We start from the raw sequence: 20892 nt of genomic DNA, 5'->3' as shown, positions 1-20892 counted from the left end.
TTTCGCGGGGCACATGGCCCCGGGGAGGCACCCAGCTTGGGGCCAAAGCTGTGAGGAGCTGGAAGGTGCAGACAGCCCTCCCCAGCCCCAGCCCTGCTGCCCACCCCAGGGTGTCAGCCGCCGAGGGGCCGCGTTTCAACGTGCCTCGCAGAGGGCTGGCCTGGGAAAACAGCTCTGCCTTCCCCCTCTCTCTGCAGCCCGTCTCATTGCGGCGAGCTCCTCACGGATACCATGGTTTCACCAGCACAAGGAGCAGGCTCAGGGCGATTGTTTTGCCCTGCGGAAAAGCATCTGGTGTCCCTCTGCCATATCTTTTATGTTTGAACAGCTATTTGGGTTCCCGCAGGACCGGACTTATTGGTAGTGATGCCGACAGTGTTGTCCGTTGGTGAGAGCGTGGGAGCAGATGCCCAGGTTCTTGTTCTCAGGTTTCCGAGTGTCTTAAGCAGATTGCTCTGTTGTGTCTTTCGGAGGGAGCAGTGTCTTTGCACTGTTGCAGAATCGTTTGGAGGTCTTTGACGAGTATTGGCTTGCATGCGTGCACTGAGCACTGAATCGGGAGGGGAGGGTGTCGGGTGCTTGTTTCCAGCTCGGCTGCGATGTGGGATGAAGCGCTGTCACTTTACAAGAACTCTCCTTTTTGGTGAAGGAGGCTGTACTGTGGGTTTGTGGTGCTCGGGGAGGGAAGCATCCCTTTAGGGAGAAGAGAAGTGAGGAGTTGGGCAGGAAAAGTCTAGGACAACTGGTAAGAGCTGGATTCCTCTGTCTTTACAAGCGTCCTAACTGCCTTTCGTCTGCCCTGTCGCTGCTCCCGTTGGTTTTATGTGCTTGCTGAGCTCACGCCATACCCAGGCTCAGATGGCTTCCTTACAGAGCAGCGTCTTCATGGGCTGTTGGTCGTTCGCTCTTGCAAACAAGAACCCGCTGACGGATCAGGGGCTGGGGGCAGCCTGCGGACTTGTTCAGAAGGTGCTCCCTGAATCTGGATTTTTATTCCTTATGTCTTTTAATTTAGGTGTTCTCTGGCTGCAGATGACTGTAAATTACCCCTGTTTTCCACTCCTCATCCCAATCAAGATCAGAGGTGAGTAGGGTTGCTCACCAGCCCGGGAAGGCCGGTGGTGAGGGATGAGTTCTTTGTGCTGAGTCCTTGCTTAACTGTTCCAGTTCAGGAGGAGTCTGATGCTGAAGGATGAAAGTGTCATCTCGCTCTTCTACTAGTGTAGTGTAGCAAGTCTGTTGTTTGCTTAATGTATAAAAGATAATCATATGTTGTTTCTGAGGCAAAACGTCTTCTGGAGGAATCCTTCCAGATGCTAAAAAGCCTGCAAAGCACTCGTTGGTGGAATGAGTAGGAAGTTCTGCAAATGAAACCGCTCTGCCGAGTGGCGTAGCGTCAGCTTCTAAATAACCTCCTTATCTCCTGATTTTCAAGCCGTGGCAACTGAAACAAATGCAGCCTCCAGCTCAGGAGGTCCGTGAACCGTGGGCTGCCAGGAGGGTGAACCCGAGGAAGGGCTGTTCTGCACGTGCCCCGGGTGCAGGTTTTTCCCTGTGCATCAGTTTCAGGGCGCTGTCGGAATCGAAAGCCTCGGCCGGGTGGGTTGCTGAAGCACTGATCAAGAAGCAACGGTGAAACCTTTGCGTGGTTTCTAAATCGGCTCTAATGTCTGGCTCTGTAGGATCTGTTAACTTACCCGTTTTTGAGCATCCCACACGTGTTGAGCGAGAGGTGGTGGGACTCCAGTCACTGAGCTGAAACCCAGGAGGATGGGAAGGAGCACACCACGGACATGCACCAAGCTCTCCTGATCCTCACCCCTCTTTCTCAACAGCAGAAAACCCAAACAGGCTGAGAATGTGATTTCCAAAGCCGTTTCATTATTTAAGAGTCTGAATTTAATTTTTAAAAAGTGGTTAAGCTTCTTGTTCTTATGATCACCAAGTGAAATTGGAAAATGTCTGTAAAAATTCAGATATCAGAAGCAATAGAAAATCAAAACTTTATTTTAAGCTGCCATTACTTTTGGAGCTAATCATAAAATTTTAAAAATTCATGAATCAAGTCTTACAAAGTTAAGACTGCAAATATTCTACGCATTATTATCTTGTCACTGTACTGCAGCAGCGTTAGACCACCTATACACCAGTAATTAAGGGTTTGACTTTTTCAATGGATTTTGAACACAGAATTTCCCCTGCGTGGGGCAGCAGCAGCCGTACCGGCGGCATCTCGTCTGGCAGATTGTCCCCTGGCTCCTTGGTCCTGCCGGTGGTGGTCGTCAGCAACTGGACCCACCACTTCCACCGCCACCGAGGGGAGACGGAGAGACCCTCGGCACGCTCTGCCCCGGCAGCTCTGCACTGGAGCGCCCCGTGCTCGGGGAGCTTCAAGCGGAGAAGGAGCGTGGACCCCCCTCGCCGCTGCGGCTGCCCCTGCCAGCCCACCCTCGCGCCGCGCTGGGCACCATGCCCAGCATGTCATGTTCCCGGTTGCGTGATTTAACCACACGGTCGTGTTTCCTCTCGAAGTTTTGCAAAAGTACTTCAGTAAGGCAGGTCCCGGTGGGTTGTGATGGGCTCCTGGGAAAGCCGGGGGCCGGGACCAGCCGGGGGCCGGGCGAGCTCGCTGCCCTGCTCAGCCCAGCCCCGCAGGGACCACCAAACCCCGCAGCCGCCCTTGCATCGGGGTGAGCGCAGCACCTCCCCTTCTTGCAAGCCACTGCCATCAGCCTCTTGCCAGCGCTGAACTGCGCCCGCTGCCAACAGGAAACTTAAAGGCAACTTTTCAATTAATTTATTTATTGCCAAGAGCGGTACTGTTACATGCCCTGGCACTTCCTCCCCGCACCTGAATCTTCATGGAGGCCGGAGTATTTATCTCCGACACACATTAACAGCCGTGCCCACCCGCGGCGCGAGCGTTAACAAACCCTGAGCAGCAAACACAAGCAGAGCACCCGTGGGCTCCAGAAGCAAAGGGACGGTTTTCTTTCGCTGTTTCCGTTGTAGTTGTTTATGGCTGGAAATGCTGCGACCTCAGAAGTCAAAAGTAGCTTGGGTCCTGACCCACGGGTCCGACCCACGGTGCAGCACAGCCGCAGCACACGCGGGGCCGTGTCTCGGCATCCACCGGGCCACGGCCGTGCATCCACCGGCAGGACATCCTGGCCTCTCCCCAGCGCCGTCTGCCTCGCCGCTGCCGCAGCCCTGCCTCGGACCCCGGCCGCAGCCCTCCGCGGCTGCCACCACCCCGCTCTTCTCACTAGGACGTGCTTCCCACCCACGTGTTAAAAAGAAACGGTGACTTATGATTATATAGCAATACTGAGGTATACGAGCTCTGCGCACTAAAGCTAGAGCCTGACGCCGACTCTATGAGGTTTATTACAGGATTTGTTAGACAGAGCTTCTTCACAGTGAACAGTCGGGGAGGGGAGGACAGCCAGGGCTCTGTAGTTCCTTCCTAATTTTGATAGAGAGTAGAAGATTGCTCAGCAAGTGACAAACCGAGCGCGGCGATGGCAGCCTGCCGTCGGCAGCCGTTGGGAGGTGACGGGGCACGCTGCTCACTCAGTTTCTGCGTCACTGTCGGGACCGAGGACGTCGAGGGGCTGCACGCGCAGCGAGTCGTAGTTGGGCGGGGGGGTGCCGGGCTCGGGGGGCAGCGCCTCGTCCCTGGGGAGGGCACCCGCGTCCTCGTGCTGGAATCCCAGGTTGGTGTGAGCCTCCACCAGCTCCGACACCGTCGGGGGCGCATCCGGGTACCGTGCCTGCGCCCGCTTCTGCTTCAGGCCTTTGCACCAGCTGATGACATTAATCACGGTGATCCACAGCGAGTCGATGATGATTTCCCCGAACTCGATGAGGCACAGCACCGAGCCCCCCATCCAGAACCCAAACTGGCCTCCCAGGCTCGACAGCAGCCAAACGATCTGTGGGGACGAGAGCAGAGTGAGCCGAGGCGGCGGACCCCAGTCCCTGCTCGGCCCCCGCCGATCACCCTGTGTGCTGGTGCTGAGCTGGGTGATGCCACCCTGCCCCTCCTGCCCCCGGGACCTGCCTGCCGAGTCCCTCGCCTTGCGGCTGCTGCCCTGCAGGGGCTGCGCTCCCTGGGGCTGCTCCTCAGTGACCTGCCACGCACCGGCGACGGGGACGGGAGGTGGAGAAGAACGAACCGGGGGCTGCAAACAGGCCGGTGGAGGCGGCTTCGTCCGCTTCCTCGCAGCAGGTATGTGAAGCAGCAGCACTGAGGGGCTTGGCAGACTATCCCAGTGAGGGGCATCTCTGGACAGGGCTGATCAGCCCCGAGGAGCTGAGCCCTGCCTGTGCATCCGGGGTGACTCGTTTCTGCGTCTGCTCACCAGGCGCTTGCAGCGCGTCACGGCACCGGGCGGACGGGCAAGGATGGGCACTCACCGTCGTGGCGGCAGACTCCGAGATGGTGCGGTAGTTGTACTCCTGGAAGTAAATGTTCAGCTTGATGATCCCGTTTCTGCAAGGGACAAACGGCAGCTCAGCGCAGAGCCGGGCTGCGGGCGTCCCGCGCCTCCGCTCCAACGCCTGCCCGCGGGAAGGGCTGCGCAGAGCCCGGCCAGAGCTGCTCGCGAGCGTCCACTGAAACTTCTGTCTGGCACGTGGAAGAAGTTAAAAAGTGCCACTGACTGCAAAGGGAGGAGAGATGCGGTTCTGAAGTTCCTCCTGAAGAAGCGCTTGGGCACCTGGAAGCTTCTTTGGGGCTGTTTGTTTTTCCCAGCTGCCCTGGTTGGTGTAGAGGGGCCATCGCCCCTCCTCGGTGCCCGGCACCTCGCGTTCCTGCGTGCACGGACAGAGCGGCTGCATCACGACCAACCGCGTTACAGGGGGCTTAACGTGTACAGGTCAGCCAGTGTCCGTAACACCATTTCCTGCTTCTCCAGTTTTTTTTTTTTCCTTGGGGAAGAAACCTCCTCTTTTCCCCCTAATTCAGGGTTTAGGTTCTCACAGGGTAGCTCACCAGTTACCCTAATTTTGGTGCATCCCCCCTACTGCTGCTGCTGTTGGCAGATTCAGAGACGTAAGTATGAAGGGACTTGAATGTTACGGTACAGAAGCTGGACCCTGGCAGTTCACACCTTCAGAGCTTCCAGACTGCTACATGCACCTGATCAGAGGGGCTGCCGTCAGGGCTGATTTTAACTTAACTGCACGGCTGAGTTTGTCTGACCCAGTCTGTCACTATGGAGAGCAGAGGATATGCATGAAGTGCGTTTCAGATTTGCTTTAGGTTATCTTCCAGGTAAACATGCACCAAATCTGGTCCTCCCTTTGCATTAGCACACGTGTGCTCTGGCCCATTGCCAAGGTTCATGTTAATCTAATGTTAATGGGCTCAATAAAGTGAAGATAAAGTGGTTGTTCCTTTCACTTACCTGTCCAGAGTCACGTTTGTTGACATATCCCTTTCATAAGACAGAATATGGAAAATCCAGTCCTAGGAAAACAAAATTTATTCAGAACCCAGCAGAAGCATCCTCTGTGGGCACCTGCTGGGGCAGGAACAGGAACCCAAGGAGTAACACAGTCCTGAGTAGTCCTGTTCTAATCCAGCTCTATGGGATTAAAAGCATGGGAAAATATTGAGTAACATGTTCAAGCAGTGTCATCCACCCCGCTCCCACCCCGTGGTTATTTGGGGGTTACAGCGTCTCCCCATGCTGCCTCGACCTGCTCTGACTTTGCATTCATGGGCGATGCCCAGTGCCCAGTGGGGCTGCAGGTGCATTTTGCTTTAGCGGCGCGAGTCTGTAAGGCACTGGTTTGATGTGCTCCAAGCAAGCAATCAAAGGACAATTTCCAGGAGCCTGGGACAGGAGACAGCGCCTGTTTACCCATCCATAGCTCCTGCCTTTGGCAACTTGTAGATGCCTTTGCTCAAGCGCACTTCTGCTATGGCTGCACTCATGCTGTGATAGCCGAGGCATGCTGGCTGCAGCTTTACCAGTTCAGGATTAAAGATGATTATTATTTTAAAAAATAAGTTTTTCTGTAGGGGATACATGCAAAGTCCTTGGCAGCCACATGCTAGGATAAATCGGGTGCATGTTGGAAATCTCCTTCAAAACCGATTGTAACCAATGCAGTCATGAGACATCCCGTACTTAGCAGGGTATGGCCTGGGCACGCTGCCTGCGCGGAGGAGGATGCCGTACGTTCATCTGTGATGCTACGGGAATACTACATGACGAAGAGTCATCTGGAGAGAAGAGTCATGCGAGCAAAGGCCTGCAGGGTACCGAGAGGTAGGGCTGCACAGTTAGTTTGACACCGGCTAGTCTTTAGCATGTAATGCCTGATCCAAACGGAGTATTGATTTTCTCCTTAGGGAGCCCATGAGACCTTATTGCATTCTTCTGCCTCAGCCTACGCTCACGCTGTACGAAGGGGGCTCTGGTTGTGGGTGTCCTCTGCTCCTGAAAGAGCACGAAATCCCGTGGGTGCCGTGTTCTGTCCCAGGCAGCCTCCAGCCCCCCGGTAAGCGGGTGCAGCAAGCGTGCCGCAGACCCGAACCAGGCAGCCTTCGGAACGCAGCGGTGGAGGGCAGTGCTCCTGCCTTTCCTCGTCGGAAGCACGCCCGCGCCGTGCAGCTGCATTGCGTGGAAGGTGGGTGCTTGGCTTTGGGCTGTCACCTGCACTCGTGGCAGGACCCCCGTGGGGGTGTCCCTCCTCCTGGCTCGTGCCCTGGCTCGTGCTGCTTTGTTTGCATGCTGAGAATGTGTAATTTAGCAAAGAGGCGCTTGCGACCTGGACATTAGCTCCGAAAATACAGAGTGATTCATGCGGCTCAGAACAGGTAATTATGAATGTATGTTTCAAAACAAGAAATCGGTGTTACCTCCGAAGCTTCGGATGGCCAGTCTGCCATGGAGATGGTCATCTTATACTGCGTGTCGCTGGAGAGAGGAAAGGAGAGCGTTAGTACAGAAGCTTCCCCTTCTCTGAAGTCACTGGGACTTCAGTTCTCATGCAGAAAAGCAGCCCCGCATGATTTGCTGCCATTTTAGGAAGGTCAGAATTGATGGGAGACGAAAGGCAGGATCCCCTCCACCTTCACAGCTGCCAGAAACGGCTTAGGTACTTACTTGCACGTTTCCTTACAAGAGTCAATACAAATCTGTCTGTGTCTTATACTTGATCTCAGTGATGAATAGCAATATGCTGTTTGGTGAAAACAAAAAATCGAAGCATCTGTTTAGATAAGGACCCCGCTCACTGGATTATATCAATTTCATTTAATAAAATAAATATCTAGGTATGAACCTGCTGCACAAGTTTGCTGTCCTCCCCTCTAACCTTCCTTTCCTTGAGAAACTCGGGGCAAAGCGGTCAGGCAACTTGATAACAAATTAAAAATAAATTTTAATTTTCTGCAGGCAGTTTCTGCAGGGTCAGCTTGCCCGACGGCCGTGGGTTCGGCAGAGCCCTGGCCAGCTGCAGGGCTAGGAGAGCAGCTGCCTGCCGGAGCTGCCCCGGCGGAGCCGTGCCACCGGCCTCTGCCCGCCCGCGAGCTTCCTCGCAGCAGCCCATTGCCCCTGCCCGGGCCAGCTTGTTTCAGGACCCGAACTCTTCAGGCATGGAAGCCTGGAGCGTTATCCCTTTTCCTCTCCCGTTGGTACCCAGAGGCTCCCGTTACCTTCCCCGGCTGGAGCCAGCCATCCGGGAGAGCCCTGCCCTGGGGCAGCGCGGAAGCCGAGGCCCCTCAGCCCATGGCCAGGACCACGATTTCGCCCCTTCTCCCCGGCTCTGACCCGAATGGCCACGGGGAGACGTTACATAGGCAAAAGCCATTCACCTGCTGCATTTACAATAGCAATAAAGCTCCCGTCGGCTCCCGCCCCTCCTGCGTGCCAGGACCCTGGGAAGGCTGTGCGGTTAGTTTTGGTCATGTTCTTACCCCAGCCTGGGTTATCTTCGTTATTGCAATAATTTAGCCCTTCAGGTAAAGGAAACATATAGTGACCACATCCACAGATTTCAATCATGTGATTTTGGAAACAAGAGCGCAGGCAAGCCTGGAAAAGGGAAGAGGGAGCTGCTTAGATGTGGGCTGAACCCCCCTGCCCGCCTCTGTGCCGCTGGCCTCTACGCTGGCTATGAGAATTACTCGGCTCCGAGGTATTTTCTCTCCTTTGCATTGACCAGGTGACTTTGCGGCTGCACACAGAGAAGGCTGAAGCCACAGCGGGAGCGGGCGCTGCCAGAGCCCATCCCTGCGCGAGGGCCTCCTCCAGCGAGCATCCAGCATCGCCGTCGCCCTGCAAGCCTGTCACAAGTGACGCTGGTTTTACAGCGGTGAGACGGGGCGGGTGGATAAGCTGCCGTGTTTTCTGCAGTTACGGTTTTCTTGATGATGCATTTTTAGTGCCACTCCTGGAGATTTTAAGGCGCATCCTAGTTGTGAGCTGCCTGTGGGTAAGTCACCTCGCAGGAGCAGAAGGGAACTCAATGCCTGCTCCCAGTCACACAAGAAACTGCTAATTTCTTAACTATTTTAGGGCTTCATGGAAGTAACATGGAGTTTCCAAAAAGGAATAAAAATGTTCTGTTACACCCACAGACACTGCTGTTGTCTCCAGGCTTTATATGACATACTGACAACGGGCTGGTTTCCACTTTAAAGCCAGGACTCTAAAAATACTTCAACATAAAGAGCAGGTTTTAGAAATCTGAATTATCTTATCTGTGCATCTGCTTCTCTCCTTGAAAGGATTGCAGCCGCAGCTTCGGCAGCGTGCGAGCCGGGCTGCAGCGCTGCCATTAGCTCAGTGAGGCATGAAGTTAATCGTCCGAGATTGGAGTGGGATTCTGGACGAAACAGTGCACAAAGCAATAACAAAGTCTATGAAAAGATAATTAAATTTAACAGCTCCAGCTAGGTAGAACAACCAGAGAATTTCTGTGATACGAAATGCTTACAGAGTTCACTGCAATTGGGGAGTGATGGAAACGCCTGATTTTGCTGAGAGGTCTCTGAAGTGACGTGGATTACGTGGACATAGAACCCAGTCAGCGTTTAGCAACTTTTAAGTAATAATGCAATCATTTCAAGTATTTGCTTAAACGTTATACAAGCACCTTAAAAAGTAGGGTAAAGTGGTCCAATTGTTATAATTATATAAAGGCAGAAATATAAAAAAACCCTGCTAGACCAAAGCCCTCCCACTTGTCTGGGGTGCATTCTTCAGGCTTTTGTAAATAACCCCCAAAACGGTTTTGATGTTTTCCTTATTGCCAGATCTCACCCTCCAGAAATGCTTCTCCCTTACATTATAGCCTGTTACAAATTAACCAGTGCTTAATGTTTACACTATATTTTTCTACAGATTCAAGGTTTACAAACACTCAACTTTCTCATCCCAATTTTAAAGCGAAGAAAAGGCAAAGGTCTGTCTTCATTTCCTATGCAAAACAAGCAGGCATTTTCAGGGTGAAAAATGACTTAATTCCCTTAAAGAGAAAAGGATTAAAGAGTAGGAGTGTTCAGGAGAGGAGTCCCTCCTGTATATTCCTCTCCTGTCAGGGACAAGTATTACTTGTGCACACAAAATACGAGCTGCTTTGCACATCAGAGCAGTGCGGTGGCTAACACCCAGAGCACAGGACTTCTCCAAATAGCTTTTATCCTCCCGGAGCACCCCGAGCCGCAGGAGCCAGCCTAGCTCATGAAAAGCGGTACATGAACGTCTCAGCAAAAGCTTCCCAGTGCCGCGGTGACCGTCCACGCTGCAGGACAGAGCAGCTTTGCTGTCCCCGTTACAGCGGCACACGCAGCTATGGGGACGGCTCAAAAACCCCTTGAGTTTCGAGAAGTCAGCCTGCCGGGCACGGGTAACGGCTAGAGTCTACCCCTTGCCGGTTGATCTACCTGTAATTAAAAGATTTCAGCCAAGCACGGAAATTGCAGGGAAAAAAGATATTCTCACAGCTGAAAAATAAATTAATTGCCTTAATGGCACAGCACGAGCAGGTATTCTTTTTAAAGGCGAAAAACTGCTCTGCAGCGCCCTGGGGCTGAGGTGGGCGGCCGGAGTCGGGCTAACGCTGTGCCTGCAGCCGTCTGGGAGCAGGTCAGGTCCCCGGGGAGCACAGGGAGCTCCGCGCTCCCAACTGGACGCTCTGGAAGAAGTATTTTCCCAGTGCTTCCTATGATATTAAGGAACTGGCAATAGCCAAAGCTGTCGGGAGTTTCAGCCCGTTTCAGATGCTCTCCCCTGCACCAAAGGAGGGGGCTCCCTCCTGGCTCTGTCACCTTGGGGCTCCAGCGGTCCCCAGCACCTCCCAGTGAAACCAGCGCAGGGAGGGGGTGACGCCGGGCAAAACAAAATTCATACCTGGCTAAGGGAACAATAACGGCTGATGCCCTCTCCTTGCCGTACGAGCTGTTCTGGTGTGAGAATGAAAACTGAAGGTGACGCTGAACTGTGCTGCCTGCCAAAGCAATGTTCCTTAACTTTTGATGCAAGTTTTAATACCTGCATCGTTAGGTCTTGCTCCTGCAATACACCGTTATTTCCACTGGATCCACTGGGATCGTTTCCAAACCTGGGGCTACTGAGTGTTCAGACTCGAGTGCGGATTTATGACCAGAAAAGAAGGTTCCCGTGTTTAGGTTACACTTTCTACTTTATCGTTGCTGATCCTCCAGTAATCCTGCATGCTAGTCAAAGATTTTAACTGCTTTGAAGATTTTTCCTAAACAGTCTGGTTTGATTTAAAAATATGTTTTACCTGTATGGAATAGGAAGTGTTATATTGGCTATAGAGATTTTTTACAGGGACATCAGACCCGTTATTGGTGCAGTCACTGTAGGGATAGCCCATCCGCTCCAGTTCATCCTGAAAGAAAGCCGAAACAGCAGACTTCAGTAGTTATCGCTCCTCCCCAGGTCCCTGGTGCCTGTTTTCTAGAGACTCTGTAATTCCTGTATTCCCTGCTGGCTTTGGAAAAAATCAAAGACTCGTAGGCGGCAGAGCTGAAAGAGATGCAGGGTGGATCCCAGGATTCCCCAGGGTGGATCGAGGCAGATGAGGGTGTTCAAGAGCAGCACGTTTTAGCAAGGCACCTTCTGACATGCTAAAGGGAGAGGGAACAATGACCTGAGCTCAGTATTTTGGCTTCAATAAAGCACTTTGCCAGGACAGTTACATAAAAGTCTCAATAAACCGTTCCAGCCCACAGCTAGCGTATACCTTGACTCTTTTGGTTTGAGCCAGTTCAGCCAAGACTTAAAACCAACTTGGTTGCAGTCCCATCAGATAACATTATTCTCAGACAATCTGCTCTAGAGGAATGCCACACATACCACTAACACGCCGATGGAGGTTTCCGTCCCGGCCATTGCATAGATGCCCTGATCCTTAAGGAAGGGGAAGCTCTTCTGTTGATGCAGCATGAGCCTGGCCCCAGCAGCGGATGACAGGTAGGGAATATAGTCTTGCTGGCTGATGTCCAGAATTAACTTCAGCCCTGGGACACCGGACAAAACACTCAGAACAGGAATTGTATTGAAATGTGAGTCTTTGGGGAAAAAAGGAGTCTATTTTCTCTTCACTGTGCACAAAATCTCTGTCCTTGGGGGAAGAGCCAGGGTCTGTCTGTCATGTCAGCCTTGCACGTGCATAAATACGCATGATGGCGAATGCACAGGATGGACATATCTGAGCGAGTATTCAGGCATTGCCTCAGATATTTTGGCTATCCAGATGTTACATTTCTGCGAAGTAACATCTGTAGTCACATCACTTGTTTCTATGTGGCACATTTCCCTTTGGGGGGCTTATTGCCTCCTGGAAAACCATTACTCCCTGCTGTAGTGCTCCAGAGAGACAGAAATGGTAAATCTGTTATATCTGACAGAAATGGCCGCTGAGAGAATAACTCCCAGCACTTCGGCTCCTTTAGCTCCTTCCTCCTCAGCAGAGCTCTCTCTTACCAAACTCGGCTCCGGGGTTGGAAGAATTCAAAGCCTCTTCATCCATGCCCCAGTTAAAGATGTAGCAGTTACCGTGGTCTGGGTGATAGATTTGGGTGAAATTCCTGGAAGAATCGTGCACATAAAACCGTGACTCTCGAGGAGGACTAAAGGGTTATAAAACAATGCATCTGGTGGGACAGGTGCTTGGCAGCTATGTCTGGGATTCACTTTAAATTGCTTCATTTATTGAATAGAAATTTCTATACAGAAATATACCAGCTGATACAATTTCAATCAATCTGCTGTTGAAAAAAAAAGCAAAGCAAGGTACTGGTGTATACTGAGACGCAGCCGCTGGGGATAATGCTTTGTTGGAATGGAAAGGAATCATCTGTCACACAGATGAGAGAAATAATTGCTTGATCTGAGCTACGGTAACGAGTTTTGGCTGGTGTTATATCTCGTTCTTTGATAGTAATTCTCTGCTGCCCTCTTTGCAGGAGGGGCGTTGCAGAAGGGGCAGGACTCCTTGCAGCCTGGTCTGCTGCGGGGCGCTCACGTTTCTCAAAACTGGATATATAAATTGGGCGTTCACAAGAAATAACGATGGCTAAAATGCATTTCTCAGAGCCCTGTGTGAAAAGAGAGGGGGCTGTAACTGGGGGCTGCACTGCTGTGCCGGGGTACGCTGACTCAGCACCTGGGCTGGCAGCTGGTTATCATGAAATACCCTGGGACGGTCCGACGGATGCTGTCAGTCTCAACGTGTCATGAGCAAAACAGCCCATCCAAAACTAAAACTCATGCCAACACTATCCCAAAATAACCCATTTCAGCCAGGATCACATCCAGAAACCCTCTGGGAAATGTTGTTAGAGTGAAGAACCAGCAGAAATCTCTTTATTAACTGATACATACCTTAAAAAGAGAAAAGAAAAAGGCTGTCATGCCTTTAGCGCCCTGTACCATTCCTGATGTGACAGAAAAGGCCAGGGAGCTCGGTATGCACCTACTTGTAGTTGCAGGGTTCGGCCCCATAGAGACACGCCAGGATCATGTCTTCTGCCTGGTAGCCCATCCTGATTCTCTCTTGCAGCGGGACTTTGGAGAGGATGCTGGTGGACTGCAGGATGTACCACTCGGTCACCGCCTGCGCCGCGCTGGTGAAGTTCCTGTAGGTGCAGTTGTCGGAGCCCTGATGGCTGCACTGGGGACACACAGCAGGCAGCTCTGAGCCCGTCCCGCGGCGGGGGACGGCAGGAGGGACGTACGGCACGCAGCCCCTCTCCCTGCGCGCTCGGCTTGATGCCAGCCCTGCCTGCTGCTCCCGCGGGAATGACGGAGGCATGGCCAGACGGGAGCTGCGGAGCCGGCTGTCGCATCCGCACGTGTGTACAGGCAGGGTCCCTCCCCAGGGAGATTTCCCAGCTGGGCAGAGTCTCCATCGGTCCCAGCGTTACCTCCACAAGCTTACAGAAAACGTCACTTTTTGGCCAATTCTTTAAGGCTGGAGTTGCCCCAGCTTCCAAGGTCTGGTCGGGCAGGGTCCTTGAAGCCTCCGTGGGAGCAGAGGGTGGGGGCTGCGAGACCACCATCCACGCCTGCGCTGAGGACTGCAGCAGGAGAGGGGCAGGGGCAGCAGCCGCAGCCTCTCCCCGGCATTTTGGGTGCCGGACCCGAGGAAGAGGTGAAGGCGGCACGGAGCCTGCGTGGAGCACCTCTGCCCTGGCTCTGCCCTGGGCTCAGCCCGCAGCAGGGCTGCGCTGGGTGACCCCAGAGGATGTACGGCATTGTCCTCTGCGCCGACCAGCGCTGTGCACAGCTCGGTTACTGCCCGTTGCCGCCCAGCGTTGCCGGCATCCCTCTCGCCAGAGGCTGACGGACCCGCCGGCGGGATCCGCTCCGTACCTCTGATGCAGTGCTAGGCTGCTACGTGCCGTCAGTCCCTTTTTGCCATGAGGAACCTGCTGACCTTACTGACATTATGCAGCTACCTACGTTCATCACAGACTAACTTAACACAGCTCCTTGCTGGGTTTCCTTTCATTTAGGGAAGTATATTTAGGGTATGATCCTGCTGCAGGCCTCATATGCAGAAATCCAGCAGCTTCGGCTGGGTGTCTGGCTGTGTATCCTGCAGGGGATCAGACCCCGCTCTGAAATTCTAAAAAATCTTAAAATGCCTCCGTGCTGCCTTCCTCGGAAAAACACGCAAACAGCTCTGTAGCATTGAAATAACACGCCATAACTTGCAAACTGCCCATAGGCTCCACGTGCCCTGTACTGAGGGTGCTGCCAGCATGGGCAGCCCCCAGCCCCGGCGCAGCCGGACCAGAGCCCCAAGGCAGAGCGGCCGGGGGCAGCTGCTGGGGAAGAGATGCTGATCTCCATGCTGCATCCCTGCCGAGGCACCCAGCGCTGCCGGTCCCTCGCCCCTCCCCGGCTGCCTCCCGCGGGACCCCTCTCACCAGCTTCACCGCCAGCTTGTACTTCTTTTCTTCCAACGTCATGTTGGCTGGGGCAGGTGGAGCAGCCGTTTGGTTGCTTGCAGAGGTTTCATTGCCCACAGCGGTTTCATTGCCCACAGAGGTTTCGTTGTCCACAGCAGTTTCGTTCCCTGCAGAGGTTTCATTCCCCGCAGAGGTTTGGTTGCCCACAGTAGTTTGGTTGCCCACAGCAGTTTGGTTGCCCACAGCAGTCTCGTTGCTCTCAAAGATGTCCAGGATGATGGGGTTGTCTTTGTCGTGCTCGTCGATGAGGACCAGGGGTATCTGTTGCCAGAGCCCCAGGTCAAGTGGCGGCGAGGCGTTCTCGCTGCTGTTCCCCGGCGTGGGCTGCAGGATCCTCTCCAACGCTGCTTCGATGAGCCTGTCCAGTTCTTTCAGCAGATGCTTCACCTCTGAGTATCTGCAGGACAAAGAGCAGTTACCAGGCGGTGCCAAGGAGGTGGGAACGTGCAGCAGCTCGTCTGCCGCACTGCTGGCTTGGACCTTCCTGGGGACCTCACATCGCTGCCTAAAGATTTACTGGAGAACGATGGGAGCCTCCGTGCAGAGCACGGCCAGTTTGGACACGAGCATCCCAGCAGCCTGCAACCAGCTGGAAAACCAGCGGGAGGATAAACAGAGAGTGCTGTGGTGGTGAACCTGCCAGTGCGGAACCGAATTGGTTGTATTTCAGTAATTCACTACAGTTTACACAAAACATCTCTAGCAAGCAGAGAGAAAAAACAACCCCAAAGTAATTCCTGTGTGTTGGCTGAGAGCATCTTGCCTTGGGCTACACTATTGCATGGATATAAATTTAAAGCAACTCTAAGAAAAATCAGTTACTCCTTTGAAATTACGATCGTGTTATACCACTGCAGCGCACAGCTGATAGTACTGTTTAACCAGCTCTTAATGGCCGGAGTGTAAGTGATAAGAGGTACGTTCACGGCGAGGAAGGAGAAAGAAAGGAATTGTGGGGAAAGATCGAGAGACTGATTTTGGTTGCGACAAGTGAGTTGAACTTCGAGTTTTCCCTGAGCCAGGGAAAGTTTGCAGGGAGGCAATAACCATCATTAGATTAACCGATACAGTAAGGAAACCCAGGCAAACTTGCAGGCACAGGAACCCTCCTCTGGACCTGAGCCGTTTGCCTTCAGATTGTTCTCTTCTATGTGGTTTTTAGTGCTACTTGGTGAGTCCATTGATGCTCCTAACGTGGTATCTGAGACGCGAAGAGGTCCACAGTACCTTACGCGAGCAGTATAACTGAGGATGTTAAAGCATGACTGGGTAAATTAGGCAAAAAAAAACTTACTTGAAAGGGTTGGCATTGCAGACCGTGACTGCTGGGAACTTCATGGTCTTAAAGCCAATAGAGAGAGATGAAGTGACGTTGTAGGAGAGGTAGGTGTTAATGAGGATACCCCACTGCCAGAAGACCAGAGACGCAAAGAGCAGCGTTAGGAAGAACCAGATTAATTTCTTCTTCGGCCCCTCTTTGATGATGCGCTTCGGGCCATGGGTGTTGGTGTTGTCGCAGTACCAGACCAGCAGCTCCTTGTAGGTGTAACCGGGGCCCTTCTGCAGGCGGTGCAGCGCCCGAACGAAGTACTTCTTCAGGTTCATGCTGCTGTCTGCAAGCGGGAGAAAAAGACATCAGAACAGCCATGTTGAGAGGCAAGGTTTGTATTTCGCCGAGTGCACTTGTATTGTCAGCAAAGCAGAACTGTTACGTGACGGCACAACCGTAGTTTTATAGCCCAGGAGAAATTCAGAGCAGATGTCCTGCAGGGTCACACCGTGGCGGTGAATCGGCACGGAGCCCCTCACCTCCTGAGAGGGTACAAGGGGGAGGTTTGTGCTTTGCGGTTCCAAAAGCGGCGAACGCTTGTGTCACGTCCCTCCTGGGCTCCCTTCTGGCCCCACGAGAGCGAAGGGACCTGGACCTGCTGGAGGCGGCTGTGCCTGCCCGACTGACGGAGCACGGCCCCCGGGCCCTGCCGAGGTTGCAATCGCTAACTTTTTAGGAAGGCGGTGTTTTGTGTGCAAACCGGTGCGTCTGTAACATCGTCTGAAACCTTTGCCAACGCCGCATGGACCAAGCCGTACACACATGAGCTGGTTTCAGGTAGAATTCAGGCTAACAGCGCTTAGTATTCAAGCTAATACAGGTCTTAAGACAATTTTTCTTAAAGGTAAAAAGTATTACAGTGCACCAGGCTATCGGAGGGGGCAGGAGAAGAGGACCTGGAACCATCAGTGCCTTTCCCAGGACCAGGAATGCTGTTCAGTGCTGCTGCCCGCCAGAGGAAGGACAACGGATTGTTTTTTTCCACCAAATTCCTTTGTCTTTCAGATACTATCGGTATGCTTCCACCGCTCATGTGAGGGATGCTGCATATTTTACATTCATATTGTGAGTAAATAGAACATTTTGTGCTGCTATTTTAAGGTGAGAATTTATGTTACTAAATCTTAATATCCTGAGGCAGGATTTCAAAACAAATCCAAGTCAGCTGCTTAGAACGTTTTTCAGATTTAAACTGTAGGAGAACAGAATTAAAGATTAATGCTGCATATAACTCAGCATCCTAGAAGAAAGAGTGCTGAAATAATACAGCAGTATTTCAATAATGAGCAGTACTCAGCAATGCAGAAACTAGATTCACGCGAAGTTACTTGTAGACAGACCACCGAAGGTACAAAAGGAAGCCGAAGGCTGCACGCAGGCCTCCTGGGGAGCGGGAGCATCCGTGCCCTTCTTACTTCTCCAAACAAACAAAACAAAACAAAAAGGTAATACTGATTCATTGATTTATTGGCCAGATCTGCAAAATCTCCTGAGTAGTACATACAGAGTTTGATAAAAGTATAAAACCAATAGATTTTATGATGACTCACTCCATGATGCAAAGAGAGATGATGATTCTCATTGCACACCCTATTACACGTGCTGTTAGACGTAGCCCAACACCACGAGGTCTCGATGGGAGAGGGCTTCGGAAAGAAGAAACTCCAGCTGCTTCCTCCAAGGTTTGAGGGCAGGCTCTACTCTCATGTGAAAGCGTTTTGTTCTCCAAGAACACGTGTCCTGGGACTTGGGCCTCCCGGACCCCCCCGGACCCCAGAGCCCACCAGCACACATCGTCGGCTCGTCCTCCGTGAACTCGTGCCGCAGAGGTTCCCACCCGCAGCTGCCCGCAGAAGGGTTTATTCACAGAAGGAGCTTACATTGCATCAGCTGCTTGCTGGCTTTCGGGCAGGACTATAACGAAAACAGGAGCAATGACCTTAGCCTCTGCCTAATTACCCGCGGCTGAAGGGAAGACGTGAAACGCGTGTGGCCGTTCTGCCCGAGCCTTCTGCTGCCGGGTGTGAACACAAACCCATCTCAAGGCACAGCCTCCAGATTGGTCTCTGCTTTATAAAACGGTACCGTCAAAATACATATAAATCCAGAGAGACTAGCAAGGCAAACTAGTAAATATTTTCCACCTTTTAAGAAATCCAATAAAAGATTTAGATTAGATTAAAATTTAAAACACACCTACACTGCACTGGGCAAAATCCAGCCTGGCTGGACCTGACTGGCCGCATGCCCTGCAGCCTCTGTTTGCTCTGCTGCTTACAGCCCGCGCCGGCCACACACGGAGCGTGGGCTCCTGCCGAGAGCCGGAGACCTGCCACGGAGGGATCCCAGTTTGTCGTACGGATCTTTGTGGGGTGCTCATCAAGCTGACATTGCTGGAAGAAGTTATTATTTCTTTTTATATTGTTTCCTGAGGCTGAATTTTAGCTTTTTTTTTTCCTGATGGCAATGTTGAGACACATTCTTACAGGCTGAGGAGCACACACAGAATAAAAGCTCTACTTTCATAACTGAGTAAAGTTAAAGATACTGAACGGCTAATTTTGATGCTGCTTTATCTTTGTTCACGGGTTTGCAGAAGTCATCGATACGCTTGTTCTCCACCTTGGATTTATTTGCATTTAACCACCTAACCTGAGAGTGCTCTTTGCAAAGCCACGGTACACTTGCTAGCGATAGCCAGGGGAAGATGCTGCGCTAGGAAAGGAAGACCAGCTTCAAATCAGTTTTAAGTAAAGACTGGAGTGCCTTCTATCTCACTTTATCTCTTCAGCTCGCCAACCATAAAAACACTGTGCTGAAGGGCAGCAGTTTCACATTTTTAAGTTAGATTCAGGCCACACTGTGGCAAATACGATGAAACTAGTTTTTAGATATGTTTTAAACTGATTCAGAATGTTTCTTCCCTGATGTCAAAGCTATGGGACCTGTCCTTTGCAAGCACTGCTCTGTCCCGCAGCCCCGTGGGGCACCTGCAGCGGGAGCACAGGCACGGGGATGGGGACGGGGACAGGGACGGGGACCGGGTCGGCTGGAAGAGCATCCTCCGGCAGGATGCCTGCAGCATCCCCACCCCACCATGAGAACACACAGATCCCAAAATTAAAAAACCAAGTTAACAAAGGTGTGCTGGCAGTACAGGCAAGCAGACAGTCACAGGTTTTGCAGGGGACACCTTGACATGGCAGCAGCGTGGAGGACCCAGGTTTACTCTCCCTTTAGGCATAAGCTGTGCTTTTAAACAGGTCATTTGATAAAAGAAAGGGCATTAAGCAAAAGCTGCACTTGACCATCCTTGGATGACTTTTTTTCAATCTTTTTTCTCACTTGAACAGTTTTCTTCTTACCTTTATTCCCAGAATGTTTCCAAATAGACTTCTTGTTTCTTTCTCACGGCTGAAAGCCACTCTGTGCGAGGTGCCTTGCCCGATCAGAAGCCAAGGAGGGTTATGTTATGGGGGGGCTCCTTGCCCCGGGCACAGAGGCTCAGTGCTCGGATGCCGTAGCTCTTCGGAGGGGGTTTGGTACCGGTTTTGGTGCCAGCCTGGAGCCTGTCCTGCTTTCCCCCATCAGCAGGCTGTACCTGGAGCAGAGAAGTGACAAATGAGGGACAAAAGGACTCACCCTCCGTCAGTACACAGATAACTGTCACCCCTTCCCAAAACCCCCTCCGGAGAAAGGGAGTGGAGGCTGCGGTGGGACAGGAGCCGAGGAGGAGGTCAGAGCTGGGGTCTCAGAAGGTGCTTCCCCCTTGATGGACAGGCAGCCCGGCTCCTGCTGGCACGAGGCATGCAGGGCAGTCTCATGGTTACAAAAATCTGTCCCTGCTGCCGCCCTCAAATCCCCCATTATTCGCACAGCGTGTGAAGCTCGAGGGCCCAGACATTTGGCAGCTCCCAGCTGCCACTCACTGGCTTTATTTCTGGTTTGGCTGCTTCACTTCCAAGGCCCCGGTCAGGGAAGGGGAACACGCACCCGTTAGGCTCCCTCACTCCTCTTTCTCCTTGGCATTTTTTGCTGCCACACTGCTCCGTTTGCAGAACTGGTCTCTGATGTGCAGACAAGAACTGACTTTGTCTCCTTTGCAGGTGGTTCCGGGGAACCACCGCTGCTTCCCTCGCCACCTCCCCGCTGCCGTGCTTTGCTCTGGGCTGCCCCTTGTCAGCACACTGGCGTCATCCAAAATGACTGCCAGGAGCTGACCCTGGGGACACGAGAGCTCTGCAGTGCACAGGGTGCCACGTGCCCCTCTCCTGGCAGTACCTGCATCCCCATGACGACCGAAGCCATCCTAAAAGCAACCAGCTCCTGGTTCTAATGCGGTTTGCTTTGTGCTGCGAAGGAGGTGTCCTCACCTTCCCCCAGCAGCCGTGAGTCCAGCCCTGGATCACCCCAGCATCGTCCCAGGTGAAACTCCTCCACCTTACGGGTGAGATCAGACTCCCACGTTACGAAATGATTGTGTTGGCTGTGTTGAATGTCCTCTGGGGTTTTCCTAGTGCAATTGCCACTTACAGGAAATAAAGACATAAGCAAAGCTCAGCACACTCCTGGAAGCTCCAGGGTGGTACCTCGGCTGCAAAACCACTCCAACACTACCGGGCCTGATACTGCAATTATTCAGTACTTTCTCTACTGGGACACACAACAGTCATTCCTCTTTGCTCACCAGCTGCTCATCTGCCGTCTTCTCCAGAGCCCGATAAAAAGACCTTGTTTTCCTAGAGAAGACATTTATGCTATCTAGCAGTATTTTTGCAAATTAGAGGAAATATTTTTTTTATTACTTCACAAGTTCACAGGCTGGCAGTTGAAAAAGAAAAGCGGAGCAGTAACATGCCAGCGAGCAATGAAATCCTTTCCTGAGCCCTGGCCACGGAGTGCCCGGCAGATGCTTTGCCTTGCTGTCGTGTGTGAAGAGCGAGCGGCCGCCACGTGCAGCCGCCGGCTCAGACGCCCATGGCCGCCCGGATCCACGCAGGCGCCTCCGGGTCTCTAATCCCGACGGGCACGCGTACAGCACTCAAAGAGTATTTACAGTCTGGAAGTTTAGAGAGCGTTTGCCTGACTCTGTACCATC

At 52.5% G+C, this 20892-nt stretch overlaps 1 protein-coding gene across 2 annotated transcripts; it reads right to left on the bottom strand.

Annotated features, from left to right (window-relative positions):
- Positions 1–3242: 3242 nt before the first annotated feature.
- On the bottom strand, positions 3243–19327 carry SCNN1B (sodium channel epithelial 1 subunit beta). Of its 2 annotated transcripts, XM_050905839.1 has the most exons (14): positions 19160–19327; positions 15759–16077; positions 14626–14861; positions 14423–14571; positions 12968–13161; positions 11973–12076; positions 11343–11506; positions 10768–10875; positions 7934–8051; positions 7122–7197; positions 6875–6932; positions 5412–5473; positions 4420–4495; positions 3243–3935 (listed from the first exon to the last, which is right to left on the bottom strand). In XM_050905839.1, the coding sequence occupies exons 2-14, from the start codon at positions 16067–16069 to the stop codon at positions 3570–3572; spliced, it is 2022 nt and encodes a 673-aa protein (XP_050761796.1). In that variant the 5' UTR covers positions 16070–16077; positions 19160–19327; the 3' UTR covers positions 3243–3569. The 2 variants fall into 2 exon arrangements, with proteins under 2 accessions (XP_050761796.1, XP_050761795.1); XM_050905838.1 differs by having other exon boundaries at positions 14423–14861.
- Positions 19328–20892: the final 1565 nt, after the last annotated feature.

Source organism: Gymnogyps californianus, chromosome 15 (assembly GCF_018139145.2).
Source record: "Gymnogyps californianus isolate 813 chromosome 15, ASM1813914v2, whole genome shotgun sequence".
Lineage (NCBI taxonomy): Eukaryota > Metazoa > Chordata > Aves > Accipitriformes > Cathartidae > Gymnogyps > Gymnogyps californianus.
Note: the sequence above shows the minus strand (reverse complement) of the source record. Positions and strands in the feature narration are given on the sequence as shown.

What these genes read in the sequence shown, in the direction of transcription:
- SCNN1B (XM_050905838.1), bottom strand. Translation starts at nt 16,069, where the DNA reads ATGAACCTGAAGAAGTACTTCGTTCGGGCGCTGCACCGCCTGCAGAAG. An exon ending in ACAAGCTGGCGGTGAAGCTG is followed by an intron (nt 13,162 to 14,422) that starts GTGAGAGGGGTC and finishes GTGTGTCCCCAG; the next exon opens with TGCAGCCATCAGGGCTCCGA. An exon ending in GGCCATCCGAAGCTTCGGAG is followed by an intron (nt 5,474 to 6,874) that starts GTAACACCGATT and finishes TTGTTTTCCTAG; the next exon opens with GACTGGATTTTCCATATTCT.